General features: G+C 44.8%; 1 protein-coding gene across 6 annotated transcripts in view; it reads right to left on the reverse strand.

Annotated features, from left to right (window-relative positions):
- The window catches only part of LOC147432315 (Galactose oxidase/kelch repeat superfamily protein), an 80159-nt gene extending 61019 nt beyond the window's left edge, over positions 1-19140 (reverse strand). For 2 of the 6 annotated variants that reach the window (XM_086492281.1, XM_086492278.1), the window contains exons 1-8: positions 18804-19132; positions 9910-10062; positions 9193-9270; positions 9011-9106; positions 8863-8929; positions 8723-8784; positions 8493-8632; positions 8277-8403 (exon numbers count right to left, since the gene is read on the reverse strand). In XM_086492281.1, the coding sequence (XP_086348407.1) occupies positions 8277-8403; positions 8493-8632; positions 8723-8784; positions 8863-8929; positions 9011-9106; positions 9193-9270; positions 9910-10062; positions 18804-18824 (744 nt within the window). In that variant the 5' untranslated portion in view covers positions 18825-19132. Of the gene's footprint in view, positions 1-8276; positions 8404-8492; positions 8633-8722; positions 8785-8862; positions 8930-9010; positions 9107-9192; positions 9271-9909; positions 10114-18803 lie in introns of those variants that run through there. The other 4 variants (XM_086492280.1, XM_086492277.1, XM_086492279.1 and 1 more) reach the window with 4 other exon arrangements.
- Between the last annotated feature and the right edge of the window lie 569 nt (positions 19141-19709).

Below are 19709 nucleotides of genomic sequence, written 5' to 3' on the forward strand. Positions count from 1 at the left end.
GATGTGTTCGCAGGTTCACTTCCAGGAACCTAGGACAGAGTTATGGCTCTTTGATACTTTGGTTGCCTCTACTATGCTATATGGGGTGCAAGTTTGGGGACATTCTGTAGGACAGGATGGCTGGAGACGTATGGAGAGGCCCTTGGTATCTACGCTCTCTCGGCTGATTAGAGCCAAGGCCTCCGTATCGCATGATAGTTAGCTGCCCCCCCCCCCCCCCCCATGGAGATTGAGGCGCTTACCAAATCAGTCTGCTTTGTACACAGCTTATGGGATACTATCAGAGATAGATATGCCAGGTTGGCCCTAGAGTCCTCCAAATAGTTAGCTCTACAGGGGGTTACATCATGCTGGTATGCACAAAGGACATCATGGTTTCAAAGACATGGCTTCACCAGGCTGCCTCCTTTTGAGTACTCTCTATAGGCACCCTTGATGTCTCTGACACGGGTGGAGGTTAATAGACTCATTCGTAAGGATCTGATCCAGCTGGACACGAGGAGGACATGGATAGTTGGGCACGAAGATGGCTTTCTATAGAGAGCATCTTCTCCACCTCATAGGGAATGGGTTTGTGATTCGACCTAGCTATATGGACACACATCTTTCTCATGGTTTGCGTTGTGCCATTGGCCAGATACGCACATCCTCGCATCAGCTCGAGATTGAGACTGTCAGATTCAAAGGGATACCTATAGATAGCAGGATATGCAGTGTACTATGAGATACGAGGCCGTTTTCATTGTCTATTCAAAGAGGGTTTTGGGCCTCTATCTAGGGTCATGAGTTATGAGGATCAGAGATGTCTTGGATTGTATCTACTTGAGACAATCCCAGAGACAGATTACAAATTTCTTTACATTAGATATTGGACACCTAGTGGAGCAACCAGAGGAGCAGCCACCATTGCAGAGCTCTGTCCGCACTCATACTACCACTACTGGCATTCTTATAGACCGAGCATTGGAGCTAGGGAGATCTAGACGACCGTGATTGAGGAGAGGAGCTACACAGTATCGACGGAGACTACAGCAGAGGATTCAAGCCATACTTTTTCAACATCCAGAGTGCAGATGAGGATGGATCTCTACCATATCTCCCCCCCCCCCCCCCCCCCCCCCCCCCCCCCCCCCCCCCCTTTTCTCTCTCATTGTACTACACATTGTACTGGGCACCTTTTGTATTAGCTGGCACATCCATACAGTCCTAGTTTGTAGTAGTTGTATTTTTTGTTTCAGTTCTTTTTTATTCCGGACATGGTATCAGATTCACTATACACATCCTCTCCAGTCCTCCCAAAGCTACATATGCTCTCGTCAATCTAGTCTCTGATGCTCTCCTTAGTGAAAACACCGGTCCACCGAAGACTACCCCAAGATAGGTATATGCATCAATGTACTCCACAATCTCCTGGCCATACATAAATGTGGGTGCCGACCTCCTGACCCACTGTGGTGTGGTGTTGAACACCATAACCTTGGTTTTCCCCATATTTACCAACAATCCACTGTCACGAGCAAATGTATGCAGAGCATCCAAATGACATTGCATCCCCTCTGGGGAGTCAAAAATCAGCACAATATCATCAACATATAGTAACAGTGGAATCCATGTCCCTCTTAGCTGAGCCCCCCTATCCCCTTGACGCTCTGCATAGTCTGAAAACTCATCCACACACATCCCAAAAAGAGTCGGGGATAGGGAGCATCCTTGCTTTACTCCAATAGTGGAGTGGACCATGTCAAACATTCCCACAGTGGAGCGTACCTGCCCCATCACTGCCTTGTATAGAGCCAGAATACCCCATATCAGCTCTGTAGGCACACCCATGTCATGTAGTCTATGCATAAGTCTGGCTCTCGGCACTGTGTCAAAAGCTTTGCGGAATTCCACAAAGATACAATAGATTCTCTTGCCATGGTGTCTACCCTCCTCAATAATAGCTCTGAGTGTCAGAATTTGGTCAAGAGTGGAGAAACCTCTCCTGAAACCTGCTTGCCCTGGTGCTCTTATGCCCTATCGCTCTGCCCATCTACTCAGCTCCTTCTCAAGAACGGATGCATACAACCTAGCTAATGTGTGACCAACAATGATGGAGCGATAATTCCCGAGAATCATGGAATCTCCTGACTTGAAAATAGGCACAATCGTAGACATACTCCAAGTCTCCGGGAAGCCTTCATACATGGCTCGATTAAACATCATAGCCAGGAGCTCTGCAAGCATATCTCTGGCATGGATGAAGTGCTCTGCTACCAAACCATCATGATCACGTGCTCTCCTTGTCTTCAACCTGTCAATGGCTTTCCTTACCCTCTCGACAGTAAAGAAAGAACATGTGTCCGGGCATGTCTCTAGTGGGTCCGGCAGAGGTGGTTGCCCTAATGCTGTGTAGAGAGATGTGCCATATTCCCCCCATGTCTCAGCGGAGGTGACCGTTGGCGGTGGTGAATGCTCGTGGAGTAGCCTCCATGCTTCGCACGAGTCCTGACTTATAAATAGCTGATATAGATCCCGCTCTAGCTGAGATAGATAGGCCCTTTTCTTTCGTCGCACTAGATGGCGAAACATAATCCGTGACTGTCATATGTGTGGTAATACCCGTGAGCACTTCCCTCTGTAATCTGATCCTCATCTCTCTGCACTCCTCATCATACCAACTGTATGGGACATGTTTCCAGATCGTCTCCGTGTGGGCTGGCTGTGGGGGTATGCCTCTGATGCTGCATCATGGAGCGTCTCTGTCAATGTCTGAGTGAGTTCATCTAGTGGCCATCCCGGCTTCTGGGTGCATAGCTGCCTGTATATCTCATCCATATACACAAAATCCGTCTCCCTCATGAAGGTATACCGAGTGTGTGTGGGGACCTCTCCTAATGGAGTTGTGCTGAACTGAAAGGTCAAGGTGAAAGACACGATAGCATGATCAACTGCTACTCCAACTGGCCTAGTGCCCACCATGAAATCCTAAAAGAATGGAATGAGACCTGGCTGGGCCATAACATAATCCACTATGCTGGCACCATGTTGGTGTGGAAAGCAAGTAAAACCTCCAGCTGTCGAAAATCTTTGTAGGCCATTCATAATGGCCAATCTGTGTGCGGTTCCCAAATCTATCAAGTATCTGGCATATTCAACGTATTCCTCATCTTGTGATGGTCTGGATAGACCCATCTCTGTGACATCCAGCTCCCTAAGCATCTCTTCGGAAGTATCATAAAATATTGTCTGGTGGTGGGCAGTCCTAGCATTGAAATCCCCTAGTATGATAATGTCACCATCCTTGGAAAACTCCCATATGTCATTATCCAAAATAGCAAAGGGGGATTGTCCTCTAGGTGATGCATATACTGACGTACTAGGTGGAAAGTAACAAATAGCAATGTAGAGGTATCTGCCCGTCTCTGCCCTGAGCCTCACCCACATGTACCTAGCCTGTTCATTTTTGCGTGCTATATATCAATGGCTGCAGTTCCTCCTTGAATAGAACTACCACTCCCCTTGAGCCCCGTCCTCGATGCTCCGATCTAGTCTCCTGTCTGCAGGCTGTCTCCCATCTATATCCGCTCACCTGTGGCATGGATTGTCCAGGTGCTTGATGCGTCTCATAGTAGAAAATGATGTCTCTCCCCGTGAAGCTATCCTCAAAGGCCCCTACATCAAGACGGAGTGACCCATTACAATTCCAGGTTGCCATCTTTAGTGTGGTCCCATAGGTCTCGCACCGTCATGCGGGGCGTCACTCCAATATCACCACCTTTCCATCCCTGTAAAAAGAAATCTTCCCCTTTTCCCTTGCTGCTCTTATTTCCATCATTACTTCTTGCATATGAGCAATCTGCGAGAGGGTGAGGTCATCTCCAAGAAAGATGCCGCTCTTCTTTAGAGTCGCTCTCTTCTTCAAGAAGTCTTTCTTCGCTTCCATGGAGGGGAGGCGGAGAATGAGTGCCCTTTTCTTCGAGGTTTCTCCGTTGCTCCCACTTTTCTTAGCGCCCACTCTCCAAGCCCTCGTATGCGTCTGCTCGTTGACCCCCACCAGAGTCATGAGTTCTTTCACCTCTTTATCTACATTATCTTGGTCTCTGAGGCCACATATCCTTATGTGTAAGGCCCGCACACGTCTCCTTTGCTCCTCTTCTAGTGTCAAGTTGATGATGGTTGGTGTGGGGGTGGAAGTTATTTCCTTTCCTTTCCCTTTCTTGACAATCTCGATCAACTTTTCGGCCTTTTCTGCTTTTTGTTGGGCCTTTGTGATGACATCTACCCACGAGGTCGTCATTTCTTTTTGTTGTTCCCCACCTTCTTTGATGGCCCGTACTTGTTCCTTGATCGTGTTAAGCTCTTCAATGACAGAGGGTTGAAGTTCTCCCTCTTCGAGGACATTCTGCGATCGCACCTCTGCAAGCTCTTTCTTGAGTAATGCGATTTCCTCATCTGGGCCTTCACGCGATCTTCGAGTGTATGTATCGTGCTTTCCTGTGCTGCCACGCGTGCGTCGAGTCCGTTAATAGTACCTAGGAGGTGGCGGTTGATCTTGCTAATGGACTCGCTCAGTTCTTCGTTGCATTTTTGGATGGCATCCTCCACCGGGTCATCCTTGCTATTCAGCTTTCTCATGATTGAGAGGCCGCGACAAGAGAGGGAGAGAGGGTACCGGAGTGAAGAAGTTTTCTCTCTCTCTCTCTCTCTCTCTCTCTCTCTCTCTCTCTCTCTCTCTCTCTACACGGACAGAGATTCTCTCTCTCCCCTTTCTCTCTCTACGTTTTTTTTTTTGGCCCTACCCTCTTTCTCTCTCTCTATGGTCGCGGGTTTTCTCTCTCTACGCGTTTCCCCCCTAACCCTCTTTCTCTCTCTATGGTCGCGGGTTTTCTCTCTCTATGCTCTTTTTTTTCACCTAACCCTCTTTCTCTCTCTACGGTCGCGGGTTTTCTCTCTCTACGTCCTTTTTTTTCTTTTTTATATAAATTATATAAAACCCTCTCTCTCTCTCTCTCTCTCTCTACACCTTAACCTTCTCTCTCTCTCTCTATGCTCGGGCCGACAGAGCGCTTAGGGTTGGGGTTCAAGAGGGAGAGAGGGGGGGGGGGGGGGGGGGGGGGGGGGGGCGGGGGAAAGCGCGAGAGCGCGTGTGGAGACGGAGAGAGAGAGAGAGAGAGAGAGAGAGAGAGAGAGAGAGAGAGAGAGAGAGATGAAATGAAATGAAATGATATATTAACGTCTTCAAAAGGCCAAAATGACCTATGAGACCATTAGATACAAAGTGGTGAATCTAATACAATGTCTGAAGTACAAGTACAAAAAGTACTGAATGTAAAATGTGAAAAATGAAAAATGAAGTGTGAAATGTGAAATGTGAAATGTAGAATAGGCCCTCAATGACACTCTGGGTGTCGTGCTAGAATGCTTCTGATCCTCTGCTGGAGTCTCCGTTGATGGAGTGTGCTCTTGTGTCTCGGTCGTGGTCGTCTCGATCTCCCGAGCTCGGTCGCCCTGTCAATGAGGGTGCCTCTGGTATCAATGTGGGTACAACTCTATGCTGGTGGTTGGTCTCCTGGCTCCCTTGATCCAAAGAAATCTCTGATCTGTCACTATGACTGTCATACTCCATGTCTCCTCAGCAGACTATCTCTATGTCGATGTAGCTCAAGTAGATATAAGCCAAGGCATCTCTGATCCTGATACCTCATGACTCTATCTAGGGGTCCAAAACCCTCCCTGAATAAGCAATGGAAGCGCCCTCATATCTCGCTCTCTATCGCATAGTTGACATATCCTATACTCTGGTGGTATCCCTCTGAATCTACCCGTCTCAATCTCCAGCTCGTGTGAGGATGTGCGAATCTGACCAATAGCGCATCAAAGACCATGAGACAAATGAGTGTCCATGTAGCTCGGACGAATCACAAACCCATCTCTCGAAAGTTGGAGAAGATGCTCTTTGTAGAAAGCCATCTTCGTGCCCAGCTCCTGCATCGGCTCTACCCATGTCCTCGTGGTGTCCAACTGTATAAGATCCTAACGAATGAGTCTAGTGATCTCCGTCCGTGTGACTAGCAATGAGGGTGCATCCAGGGAATACTGAAAAGGAGGCAATCTATCCATGTTGAAACCATGCAACTGAAACTATGAGGTCATCTGCGCATACCAACATGATGAGTCTCCGTGCATCGCTAACTGTCTAGAGGACTCAAGAGCCAATCTAGTATATCTGCCTCTATGTGTATCCCACAGACTATGCATAAAGGACACTGATCTGGTAAGAGCCTCAATCTCTATAGGAGGGGCGGCTACCTCCGCTCGAATAATCGCATGTGGTACGGAGGCCTTGGCTCTAATCATCCGGGATATCATAAATAACAAGGGCTAAAGCAACCAAAGTATCAAAGAGCCATAGCTTTGTTCGTGGTTCTTGAAACTGAACCTGCGAACACATCCTCTCTAGCCCTCCCAATGCCGCATAGGCTCTGGACGAGAGAGAGAGAGAGAGAGAGAGAGAGAGAGAGAGAGAGAGAGAGAGAGAGAGAGAGAGAGAGAGAGAGATGGTATTAATGTCTCCAATAAACTATTTCTTGATTGGATTTCAGTGCCACCTTGGGGACAAATTTGTATGTCCCAAGCATGGCCATTCCATGTTAGACTATAAGTGATACAAGTGATCATGCTCTCCATTCTTTCCCTATTCTTGCAACTCTTGCCTTGGTCTATAAAAGCCTCGAGAGTTCTTATGCAACCAATTTGGTTCATGTTGTGGATAAACATGGTAATCAACAAGGCCAAGCCTGGATCTCTTGGCCGCATATCAAATGTCTTAAACGTTTGGGTGGTGGTGCAGCCTTGTTGGATGTGTGGTTACATCTTCTTACGCATAAATGGACCCTATTTCAAGCTATGACTTACCTAGTCACAAGGCCTCTAATTTCAGCTCCATTTTGAGCCATCAAGGTTTTGTACATGGTAAGACACGTATTGCAACTTCTTGGTGGGATGTCTTGAATGCTTCACAATCCGTGCGTGTTTCAGCTTCACCACTTTTGCATCAATTGGTCAAGTCATGGAAAGAAGTCCTCAGATTCACCACATGGAGACCTCTAGATTCTCGTCAAGAAGCGAACTCTCGTCTTGGTGAAGTCTTGGCAACGGCTCCTGTCATTTCTTGGCCAGAGAAGTCCTCTTGCAAACGGCAATTCAATTGCATGGCAAGATTGGATATAGTGCAACTATTTGACACATTGATTCCAGTAAGGTTTTAAATGCTATCTTTTCATCGTGCACGTCATACATTTTGTCTACCCAAAGGTTATCGGCTTCTTTAAACATGATTGCAAGAAAACCTTTGGGGCAGCTCCATCCTCTTGAATCTGTTCATGTATGGAATGATTGGGTTTCACATAGAAAGAAATGATTGTCAAGGACCTCTGCTAATGATGTATATCATTTTCTAGTACAAGAAGAATGATGGCTTGCAGATGCAGCCAACAATGTTTGGAGAATGCAAAAGCAGGCATCTTCATGGAAGCATCTCTTTTGAAGCTTGGCATTCTAAAATTCATTTCCAAGAAAAAGTGTTTCTCTGGCGAGTTTTGGTGGGGGGCTTACCTTTGGCGACAAGATTGAAGCAAAGAAATCTTTTGAATGTCCACTATTATTTTTCCCGAACTTGCCTAGAAACAGGTAGGCACAGATTTACTTGTTGCCTGGTTGGCTCACCAAATATAGAATTTTAAATCTTCCGTATGGCAAGCAATTACAAGACACTATCACCAAGACGATGGCTATTTGGCTGCAACAATTGTGCGACAAATGATCAAGCAACAATGTACTTTTTGCTTTCTTTTGATGGTTAAGCCATGCACACAATTGGTCCATGCGCATTGCCTTTCGTTTCGATTTTCAGTCATGGGTGAGAGGCCATAGCACGCGCGTTCGTGTCTAACTACTTGGTGGATCTCTTTCTTGAGAGATTAGTAGGCCATGTTGCCTAATTTCTGTTTCCACTTATCTTTGATTTGATCTAATTGAACAAACATCGTGAAAAGGGGGGAAAGGGGGGGGGCGGGGGCAGGACATTATATTAATGTCTCTAATTACATTAACGTCTCTATAGGCCCAAAAAATTTGGTTCATGAGACAAAACCATGCACTGTGTTTTGTGTCCTCTGGCCATCACAAAAGCACAAAAGTGAAAACCGGAAAATTTTGAAAAATGCAGTAAGGAAACTAAATAGGGGGCATAGTACATTGTGCATGTAGGGGTGAGGAGGAAAAGAAAGTCTTACAGCTTCAAAGTCAAGAGCATAAAGATCATTTAAGTACTTGGATTTCGACAATCCACCAAACACGAGCAGAAGGCGATCGTCATAAATTGCAGCAACATGTTTTGACCTTGGACAAGGGACAGATCCCCTGCTTACAGACATATGTGAATTCAAGATTTTGTCTAAACCTGTGAATAAAAAAGCAAAAGCAAAACAACCAGAAGCAAGGGTACCAACATCGCAAGTAAAGGAAGCCACATTGAAGACTTCAGATCGAACATATGCAAATCATTGAGTTTTCTCCCTTTGGCATCTTCACCACCAAACAAAATCAGCACAGAGCCTGCTCTGGTCACACTATGGCCACTGCGAACATTCTAGCAGAATTGTTCAAAAAACAGTCAATCAAAGCCTGCAAACTGGCTTTTGCATAATACAAAACAAGTACTGGGAAAAGCAGTTATTACCGGAAGTTCACCTTTGGCTTCAACTTTAGACCAGTTTTTTTTCTCCATATCAAAAGACCAAACTGGATTGACAACAGCAAAAGCCTCCCTTGGGCATAACAAACACATATGACATGCTGTAAAGAAAATAAAGCTCTCACCTGAAACATGCTCCATAGGTGGATCTGTTTCTCCAGTTACAAGCAACAGCCTCTGCCCCCAAGCAATCTATGACCATTAAAATGACTGCCCTATTAATGTGGTTTTTTGCAGCTTAACAAAGCAAACCAGTGAAGGCTATCATATTACCAAACTGTGCCCCCTGCATAAAGGAAGCTGTTGTGCTGCTTTTGTTTTTGGCAGAGGTGCCAGTATTTTCCAGCTGAGCTTGCCCAAATGCAGTTGCTGTGGCCAATGCAAAAAGTAAGATCTTGCTTACAAAAGTTTTAACATAAAAGTTTGGATGTTTTGCAGTCCAGAAAAACTAATACCTGCACATCGTTGAGCATACCATGATCTGAATCACCACCAACCACCAGCATTTTTCTTCCAATAACAGCTGCAGAATGCTAACAAGCAAGTAGTCACATGAGTAAAAACTCTACTGCAACAGGATGGGTTTTTATGTATGCCTACGTGGCAAGTTATCTCTAAAAATCTTGCAAAGCTTAAGACCTGTGTTTAATGCATAAGCAGTGAAAATTGCCCATGACTGAAGGTCAGTATTATCAGTAAAGGATAAATAAAATGCTAGCATCATAAGCATAGAACTAAAAGCATGTATGTGATTTATAACAGAAACAAGGTCCACCCTGCATGCACTCCCCCAAGTTGATCTAATCTTCTTGGAAGCTTGCAGTAATTCCTAGTGTACTCCTCCAAATATGGAAATTGCCCCTCTTCTTTCTCCACTCAAGAAATTGAGGATGATCAGTGAGAGCAGAATAATGAACATTAAACTGGTTTGTAGATAATCTACGAAAGACGACACAAACACACCGAACAAGAAGCAAAGACTAGGGATGCATCACCAACAACGAGCCTATTACCAAACTCACAGGCACAAATCATAGAGGGATGTAAACTTCAGTTGTGAAAACCATAGATTAGTGCTGCTGACCAACCAGTTTTAATGATGTTTCATCAAGTCAGGAGGCCATTAGCGAAGTAAAACAGATATTCATAATTTCTGACAGAACACTACATACATGGTAACGAGTGCCAGTTGTTCCTGAGGGGTAAAACAATGTCCACGTACGATCCTCTCCAGAACAGTCGAGTCTATGCCCAGGACCACCCTGTAGTATACCATTGTCTAGCAGATCTGATAAGGGGGTGCTTCCAGAACTTGCTTCCTCCGCCTGCAAATCCGCTTGGCGAAGGTTTATGATTGACATTCTCTTGCAAACATCCTTTACAAAAGTAAAAATAATGAACAACATTCACATTTTACAGTCAACATTATATACAACTTCGTAACATAGAAAAGTCTGAACTTATGACCTCAAAGAGGGATAAAATACTTGCACAAAACAAAGATCAAGACACACAAAGAAAGGGAATAATGAAGCAGACTAACTCATATTGCAACTAACTTGTTTCAAATTACACGACTTCCAGAAGCTATCGACCTGCACGAATCGTGCAAATGGTGCTCAAAAGATTGTCTAATATTCTGTCCAAGTTACTACCATGGGATGCAACCCAACATCCATGCATATGGCTTCATTTGGAGCATGCCACTCGAAGCGGAATGAATACTTCGCTTGGAGGTGATGAGCATGAGAGAGGCGAAGAAGAATTTTCCTCACCAGGAGGTTTTTCCGACCCTCCCCCTTCCCCATCTACGCAAAGGATTGCACCAGAATCTATGGAGGCTTGGTGCAAGACAATGATGGACATGATGACAACGTGGCACGAAGCAAGAATGGCAACCATGGAGCGTGAGCGAGAGCAATTACGCTTAAGAGGCCAAAGAATTTGATTGCAAGTACGCAGAAAGAAAAACAGATTTGGATCGCAAGCACGTTGTTCATTCTTCCTCTCTCATTTCTAATTTGCAGGTGAAGATTGAAGAGATTCGGGAAAAGGAGACTCTCTTAGTCTCTTCTTCTCCCAAGCAAGACACACATGATTTGCATGATGATGATTTGAATGACAAGGACAAGCATGATGATTTACATGATTTGCATGATTATGAGAAGCATGATGATTTGGATGATAATGATGAGCATGATGATTTGCATGATCAAGATGTGATTTCTCACAAGCATGATGATTTGCATGATCAAGATGTGATTTCTCACAAGCATGAGGATTTTCATGAAGATGATGTGATTGTTCACAAGGATGATGTGTTAGTGGATGCTTTTTCTAGCGAAGCTAACCTCGTTGCAGATTCGATCAATCACGAAGGATCGATCTTGGCTTTCAAGCCTAGGTCCAAAAAACCCCTTCAGGAGGAACCGATCTTAGCTCTCGAGCCTAGGTTCAAAGAACCCTCATAGGAAGTATTATGTGTTCACATGATTGATACACACGCATTGTTCGAGTGTTTCATTCGTGATCGTTTCTTATATTTTAGTCAGCGTCTTTATGTGATCCCTTTTCCTAGGCATGACATATTGTACGGTGAGCACGTTTCACTCATGGATGAGCACGGATGTTTGCGGATTATTCATAAAAAGTATGCATTCAAGGAAGTCACATTTCATGTCTCTTCCTTGGCATGACACATTTGTAGAAAGAGCACATGAAAGTATGAGCACCAAGCATGGGCATTTCCATTGTGAATTGCCACAATTGATTGATTTAGATCAGCAAGACAAGATTCTATCTCATTGTTTGCGTGTGTGTGGTGGATGGTTTGGCACTCCGTCTCTTTGTTCATCTACATTGCATGCACAGTCTTTGAGGAAGACACGATTTTTTCCACTCACTTTACATGGAATAGGTATGTTCATGGTTTTGTGTTGGAAGTGGTTTCAGGAATTTTCAGCCTCGGAGATTCTTAAAGGAGGTAGACGCATGACTCTCGACGAAGTTGAAGCATTGAAGGGGCCACAGAAGCCTTTGTGTCGCTTTCGGCGCGGCCCAAAGAAGCAAGCATTGTAGACCTTTATGAAGTTCAAGTACCGCACGACCCACACATCAGAGTGGGCCGGCGAAGAGTCCCTTCCAGGATTCCGGATGCTATTGGCGATCTCCCTCGACGCCATACAGTTCGGTACCAATACCTCAGTTTGAAAAGGAGGGGATGTCACGTGACACATCCAACCCTGTGTGTCCGTGGACAAGCTACAGCACGACAAGGGTTCAGTCAGTCCAATCCGTCTAGATTTAGAAGTGATCTGGCACTTTTGTGAGTCTATTCGTAGACCGTGCATGCCCAGTCACTTAGTGTAGATGCATATCCTCTCGTTGCACATAGCATTCCCATCAAAATCCATTATAGAATCCTTCAAGGGAATTTTCCAGTGCATTTAGCCTATTTTACCTTTTTTTGACATTTTTCACTTACTATTTTTAAGTGACTTTTGTTGGAAAGTAGGTAGGGCAAATTGAGTAAGTTTGTATATAAGCAAACCTAGCACTAATTGGCAGAAGAGGCAACAAGAGCACCTTGCTCAACAGGCCAATTCTCAGCAGAACCCATCAAGACCTAGCGTTTTTTTCATCAAGACTAGCCTGGCGTTTTTGCTCAGTAAATCAGCCTTGGCTACCGCAAGACAACAAGAGCCTCATCGTTTTTGCAATAGAACAGCAGATCAACCTAGCGTTTTGCATTTTGCAGAGCAACCGGCGAAAACAGCAGAATTTCAGCCCTAGCGTTTTTGGTTTGCAGATCAACCTCAGCGTTTTTGCAGATCATCGCGACAGAATCAGCCCTAGACTCAGCGTTTTCAGTTTTCAGCAGTTAGAACCCGCAGAACAAGTCCCGAACCTCGCAAATCTCACCTTCCCGCAACAGATCCTCACCGCACGGTCAGATCCCGCAAGGTTTACAGTTTCAGCCCGGAAAACGCAGATTTCGGCATCTACGTTTTGTGTTGTTCCCGTTTCGTTTCTCCTCTTTTCGGACAGTTTTCACGTCAGGTGCAGCATTTACCATGGCTGACAACAACACAGATGTGTTCAAGATGTTTGTTGATGAGGACAGATTGAATGGGGACAATTACCCTATGTGGGCTTACATGATGCAACATGTTCTTGTGTCAAAGGGCGTCTAGAATATTGCGCAGGGCATTGATGTACATCCTGGTTCTAAGGATGTAAGCGATGTTGAGGATGTTGCAGGTCTTGCTGCAAGGATTGCTTTTGTTAGAGTTGTCTTGCCTACATCTGAGCAATCTCGTTGGGATGTAAAAGATGCGCACAACGAGATGTAAAAGATGCGCAGGCTCATGCATTGATTGCGTTGTCTGTGAAGCGCACTATTATTCCGTACATTCGTTCAAAAACAGGCTTGGGATATTCTGGCTGGTCTTTATGCAAGTCGCAATGAGGCTAAAATTGCACTGTTGCGTAAAGAGCTTGAATCGAAGATTATGCATGAGGAAGATGATATGGACACTTTCCTTGTTGGTGTCAAGGATATCAATGAGCAACTAATTTCTGCAGGTGAAGTCATTTCCCTTGTGCAGATTGTTCTTGATACCTTGCAAGACTCTTACTAGACTTTTGCTAGTACTTGGAGACTTATGACCCAAGGAAATCCTGAAATTGTCAAGTTTGATGCATTGTGCACATTGCTGTTGCAAGAATCACTTTCCAAAAAAAACAAGGCTAGACAGCGTGCTGTGCGTCTGCTGTGTGTAGGTTGTCTTGCTCGCGATCTTGGGCTTGTGCTATTGCGCGACAGTCCGCAGCTCGGTTCTCGTCAGCTAGCTCTGCCTTTGTGTGCGTGCGTAGGTGTGAGTGTGTGTGGGGGAAACCCTGCCTCGACAATTAGCTTCCAGCGCTAGTCTTGTAAAGCTTGTCGTCTCTGTAGTTTAGGTTTGGTGTGTGCATGTGTGAGTCTTTGTCCTGTGCATAGGCTGCTATGTGCGTGTGTACTTAGCATAGAAGGAGGTGTTTCCCCTCCGTCCCTTCAGAGTTGCTGTCATTTCAATCCTCCATAGAGCCTACACATACGTGTACTTACAAAAGAAGGAAAGCAGTTGATGATTCCACCATGGATGCCCTGTCAATTATCAAGGATTGTTTACAAGAGGATTTTCAGGATGCACGAAACATGTGGGATGGCCCTACTCCTGTTACAGAAGTATGTATTCCAATGCAAGAGCTTATGGATCTGGTTGCTCAATACGCCCTTAATGCAGTCATCTTATTTTTCCCCGGTAAAATGCCTATTGCACAAGATGTTGGGCAATGGATTGATTTCCTGTTAAAGCGCCAGGCAATACGTGGTGTTTACTTTGGCGCAAGGGGCTTCTATGAAGTGTTGTTATCTGATATGAAAGCGCGGGATTCACTGTTGAAAATGTCCCCGCTCTTTTTTAATACGCAGATGACTCATGTCCTTCCATAGGCTCTCACTAAAGATTCTCAGAGCTTGATCCGCCACAAGTGTCCCGTATGGGTTGAGGTGCTCGATTTTCCTCGTACCTGGCGTCACTTTCTTCCTTTATTGTCTGCCCAATTGGGGAAGGTGATTTGCCCGCCTAAGTTGGATGCAAATACTAATCGTTTCTGTATCCTTTGGGACACTGATACTCCTACGCCAACAGGCATTACAATATATTCGGGTGACCTGTTGTTGGCAAACGTCCTTTTAAGCTTAAATGGGGCAAATTTGCCTCCGTTGTGGTAAATTCGGTTACATGAAATGGGAGTGTCCTGAACCTAACCTCACCCCCCCCCCCCCCTTTCAGTTGTGCCTCCTCTGCAATCCACTTCCCTAGCGAGAGCTGCACGTGAGGCCACAATCACTCGAATCTCTCCTCCTACAAGGGCAACCGGTGGAAATAAAGGCAAAGGGAAACAAGCATTGTCTAATATGCCTGTGGATCACACACAAAGGATAAAGCGAAAGACAAAGAGTAAAGATAAAGACAAGGCCCCGGTCTCAATCAAAGAGGCTTGGATAGTCCCCAAAAAGTGATTAAAGTACATAATGAGGTTTCTTTACGCAATTATGTACCTTCTTCCTCCTCTCCCAACCTCTCTCAGAAGAAGCTTCTATGCAATGATAACAAGTCTTTGGCGGAGGCTTGGGACAAGGTCGTCCATTCCTATAAGGATGTAGTCACAGGGGATACTTCAAGACCTCTTTCTTCTTTGCCCAGTACATCCCATTTGATATTGCCGGAGTCTTATCAAGTAGCACCTCCTCATCCACCTTTGGTTGATGAGGATGTGCTTATGCACAGCAACAATTAAATTATCCTCTTTCTTTGCCCTTTGTACATATTAGTTTAATGCATAGCTCTTTAAAGTGCATTTCATACAACGTGTGTGGGTTAACCAATCACGCAAAGTGGCGGCTTACTCGGCAATATGTACATACATGTAAGGCAAACATCGTAGTTTTACAAGAGCATAATCAGCATGAATATGCTGGCCAGATATCTTACTACGGGGGGCATTGGATCGCCTATGCAGGATCTAGTCATTACTCAGGAGTGCTCATGCTTATTCGTCATGAATTGCAACCAATTCTAGCTTTTATCGATCCTGATGGGAGGTGGATGGTAATCCAATATATGGTGAATGGGGAAGTCTTTGAATTTGCAGGTGTATATGTTTATACAGCTTCTGCGTAAAGGGCGAGGCTATGGAATGATATGGCATATTACAATTGGCACTCGAATGCATTTCTTTGTGGGGATTTTAATAATGCGCCTAATCCTCAGGATAATACGACTGGTCATTCTCATATGTCAGCCATGGAAAATCACTTATGGGATCACTTGATGTCGCAATGTAATGCATTGGATATGTGGTATTCTTTGCATAAGAATGATCCAGGATTCACTTTCCAGCACAATGCATTCTCCTCTTATCGTGCTCGCTTGGATCGATGGTATGTTTTGCATATGAAATAGTATGAGGACTATATATGTGAAATGAGTGTTGATTATATGCTTGGCATCTCAGATCACGCTCCCATACGTGTATCATCACACTTTGGCTACATGCAAGATGCTGCCACATTACCGAGGAAGCAATTGCTACATATCAATAATGCATATTTGTCACATGAAACCTTTCGCAATATGATTGTGGATACCATTTTCGCTTCTTTTGTTCCAGATGTATGGTCATATTGACACGGCTTCGTATCGTTTTGTTATGCGAGTTCAACATGTCATTCAAGAGTACGGAAAAGTCTATATGTCACGCCAGCGAAGGCAAGTGCAGCATGCTAAAAGTACACGTCAGACATTAATGCCATTGGTCAATCATTCTCAGCTCTCTGAAGCTCAGCTAGCTGAATTACTTTCAGCTCAAAGTATATTGCGTCCCGATGATCAAAGGAAACTGACCAAGTGGCAAACTAGAGCTAGACAGCATGCATTTCAAGATAAAGGTTGTGCTTCCAAGCAGTTTTTCAAGCATTTACATCATACTAAACAAATCAAGCTATCAAAAGAATTAAACTTCCATCTGGGGAGTGGACTTCTTCCATGCAGGAGCTTGCTGAAGCTTTGGTGATACATTATGGGACTGTTTTTGCAGCTCCTACTCATCTTTCACAGGGAGCACGACAAGCGCGTTTTTTGTTTCTATCGCATGTAAATCTGATCCTTTCCTCGCAGCAAGCACAGGAGCTTGAGGTTCCTTTCACTGAGGAGGAATTGCAGGACAGCTTAAGGCATTTGGGCCGTGGGAAATCCCCGGGTTGGGATGGACTCACTGTTGAGTTTTTCATTTCATTCTAGGATCATCTCAAGGACCCGTTGCTATTTATGGTGAATAGGGCATGGGAACAACAGCAGATGCCATCCTCTTGGAAAAAGGACCTTTTGCCAAAACAGGTCCTATGTGAGGAGTCCTCCCATTGGCGACCAATCACTCTCATGCATGTTGTCGATAAGTTAATGGCCAAGATGCTTGTTAACCATTCCAAAGATAACCTGCATTCAGGCATACATCAACCTCAATATGGTTTTATTCCACGATGCCAAATTACTAATAATCAGGCAAATGTCATTCTTGGTATGGAATATGCAAAGTACACCAAGTAGGATGTGTTGGTCATTGTTAGAGTTACACCACCGTTGCTTCGCCATTTTGTACAACTAGTGATTGTCCCAGGTTGGCCACCCATCGCACATCATGTAGATTGCATGGGCGGACACTTTTAGCACGTGTCCGACCAGTCATTTTCTGAGCCTGGCTTGGTGCACACATTTTTAGGCATTTTTGGGCTTTTATGTTTTTTGCACCAGTTACACATTTTTGCCCTACCTCAACCTAAGCTTATATAAATAGAATGCTTAGGGTCTTGTAGTCATTTCACAGATTGTGTACTAAGAGCATCATTTGCAGAGCACTTGCAAATATTGTATAAAATATGCACTCCTAAGCACCTTGGAGGATTGAATATTTTGGATTTGCGAAAACATGTCTACGCCAAGAAAGCCATGCTGTTACCCATTCCGGTGGCCTAGCAACAACCTTGGACTCAAATGCTTTCTTATCTATGCGCCAATATTGTTACACCTACTTTTGGTCATTGGCATACATCGTATTGGAAGGTCATATTTGGCAAGCTTGAAGGCCGTATTCCAGGCTACCCCTTTGCTTCTTCCCTTATTGTTGATTCGAGGGCTGTTACAGTGCATTTATCGTGGCATGGTCGTCAATTCCCTTCTGGGAATTCTCTGAGATTGGAGAGTATTCATTGGAGTAAGGTCTTCTCAACCACTCTGACTCAGCGCTCTCCTCGTCCGGCATACTTCCTCTCTCAAAAAGGACTATCGCTGGTTGATCAGGTGTTTGATATTGATGGGCATGTTTTGCCTTTTCGGGATGCGGCTCAGCGCTTCACATTGGGTCCTCATTATCGTCATGTTTGGCGGGAGATTCAATCCATGCTTGCGGACTTTGCCTCAATACTTCCATGCATCATGGATTCTCCTTTGCTGACTGGTGCCTCTCCAGCACTCGTTCCGATCACTTGTCCGCTGGCCGTGTTTATGCCTTCTTACAAGCGGATGCTTGGATAGTGCAGCATGGCAACCAGTTATGGTATGTTCATGAATCTAGATTGTGGTGGAAACGCACTTTGTCTCGTATATGGAAGAATCATTTTCCTTTTAAAGAGCACATCTTCCTATGGCGATGTGTGGTGGGTGCTCTTCCAGTTGGTCGCTTCCTACAGGCAAGGCATATCACATCCTCTTCATGTTCCCGATGTGGTGTTGCTGAGGATTCAGTGTCGCACATGTTGTGGCAGTGTAGACATTCGTCTTTTCTATCGCAGGCTCTCGACTGCCCTTCATCTTCGTTTTCCCTTAGGCGCCTTTCATAGACTCTTTGGTGTGATACAGCCTCGACATACTCAGTTTGAGGTATTCTTTAGCTGGGTCAGATTTTGGGCTTTGTGGGCCCTATGGAACCAGCGCAACTTTGAGATGTTTCATGGCTCTGTGGCTGATCCTTTTCACCACTTTAAATTGTCGCTTGGGCAATCGTTACACTATGCCTTGGAGGTTGGAGATATTTCCCTCGATGCTTACAGAATTTTCTTTGACTGTTTTTAGCTTTCTTTCCATGAGAACACTAGTGTTCTCCTCTGTTGTATATCATCTTCTAGTGGGCTTTCCTCGTGTCGAGGTTTCCCACTTGTAAACTAATACCAGTGATTTACAAAAAAGTGTGTGTGTGTGTGTGTGTGTGTGTGTGTGTGTGTGTGTGAGAGAGAGAGAGAGAGAGCTTTTGCATGTTACACCAGCTCTGCAAACTAATGTCATCCGCAAAGATGTTCTTGGTACAGAAAGAGATCGATCTTCTTAACAATGGTCAAGCTCTCCGTAGGCTGAGGCTTTGAGCACGAAAAACAAAAGCTGCCTCTCTTCCAAAGTTGCAAAAAATGTAAGACGGATACAGTAAAACAAGCAAGAGCAGGGAGAAAGTACTAATATAAGGTACCCACATGTTTGGAGTCTCGAGACATGCTGGAAACAGAGGAAGCGGGAGGCTGTGAGGTCGTTGAAATCTGCAATATTCTCCTCTACATTTTGGAGAAGAGCTTCTTGGGCCGGCAGCATCGAACGGGAGCTTATGTTGAGCTAGAACGCAATGGAAAGCTCGAAGTGAAGGTACAGCTGGCTGGAAAGCTAGAGTTGCAATTTGCAAAATCGGAAAGCTGCAATAACTACATCACGGAAAACGCATGAATGAATGAAATCGAGCTGATCAATCTGACCCTTCTGACAAGGTATGTGTTTTTTTTGCTAGTTTGCCCGAAATGTATCCTTACGATTCTACGAACTTAGGATGTGGCCACGCGAAGCATGATAATCAATAAAATCACGAGGCCTCCCAAATTAGTGTGGAAGATATGTGAAATACAATTCCATCACTTCTTTCTAGCCTCAAAGAAATATAAATATAAATATAATTAAAAGGTTTATTTGATATTTCACACCTAATTCGCTCCACTTTCTCACATTAGATGGAATCTTTTGAGATTCCACCTCACGTATTACAGAGGAGGCAGAGAGGATATTGAAGTGCAAAGGGCGCGTGTGTTGGAAGTGTTGTTGCCAAGCATAAATAAGGCTCTATCATTATCAATTTCGAATCTGCAACCTTAAAGGCTTCAAATTGGTCCACTGAGCTAAGCCAGCACGTCGTGATGGCTTCTTTGCCTCTGAAGGGACGTATAGGCTTTAAAAAACCCCAACTTCCTACTCTGCCGTGTGTCAGTTGTTACTCCCTCTTGCCTTGTGCCAGTTTTAGCACTTTCCCTTGCGTCCTTGCATGTCTGTGCCTTGCGAATCCACTGCCACTGCCACCTGCTCGCCAGCTCACCGCCATGCCACCCCTAGACATTTAC

The sequence above is a fragment of the Adiantum capillus-veneris genome, chromosome 20, assembly GCF_014529385.1.
Source record: "Adiantum capillus-veneris isolate H3 chromosome 20, ASM1452938v2, whole genome shotgun sequence".
Taxonomy (NCBI): domain Eukaryota; kingdom Viridiplantae; phylum Streptophyta; class Polypodiopsida; order Polypodiales; family Pteridaceae; genus Adiantum; species Adiantum capillus-veneris.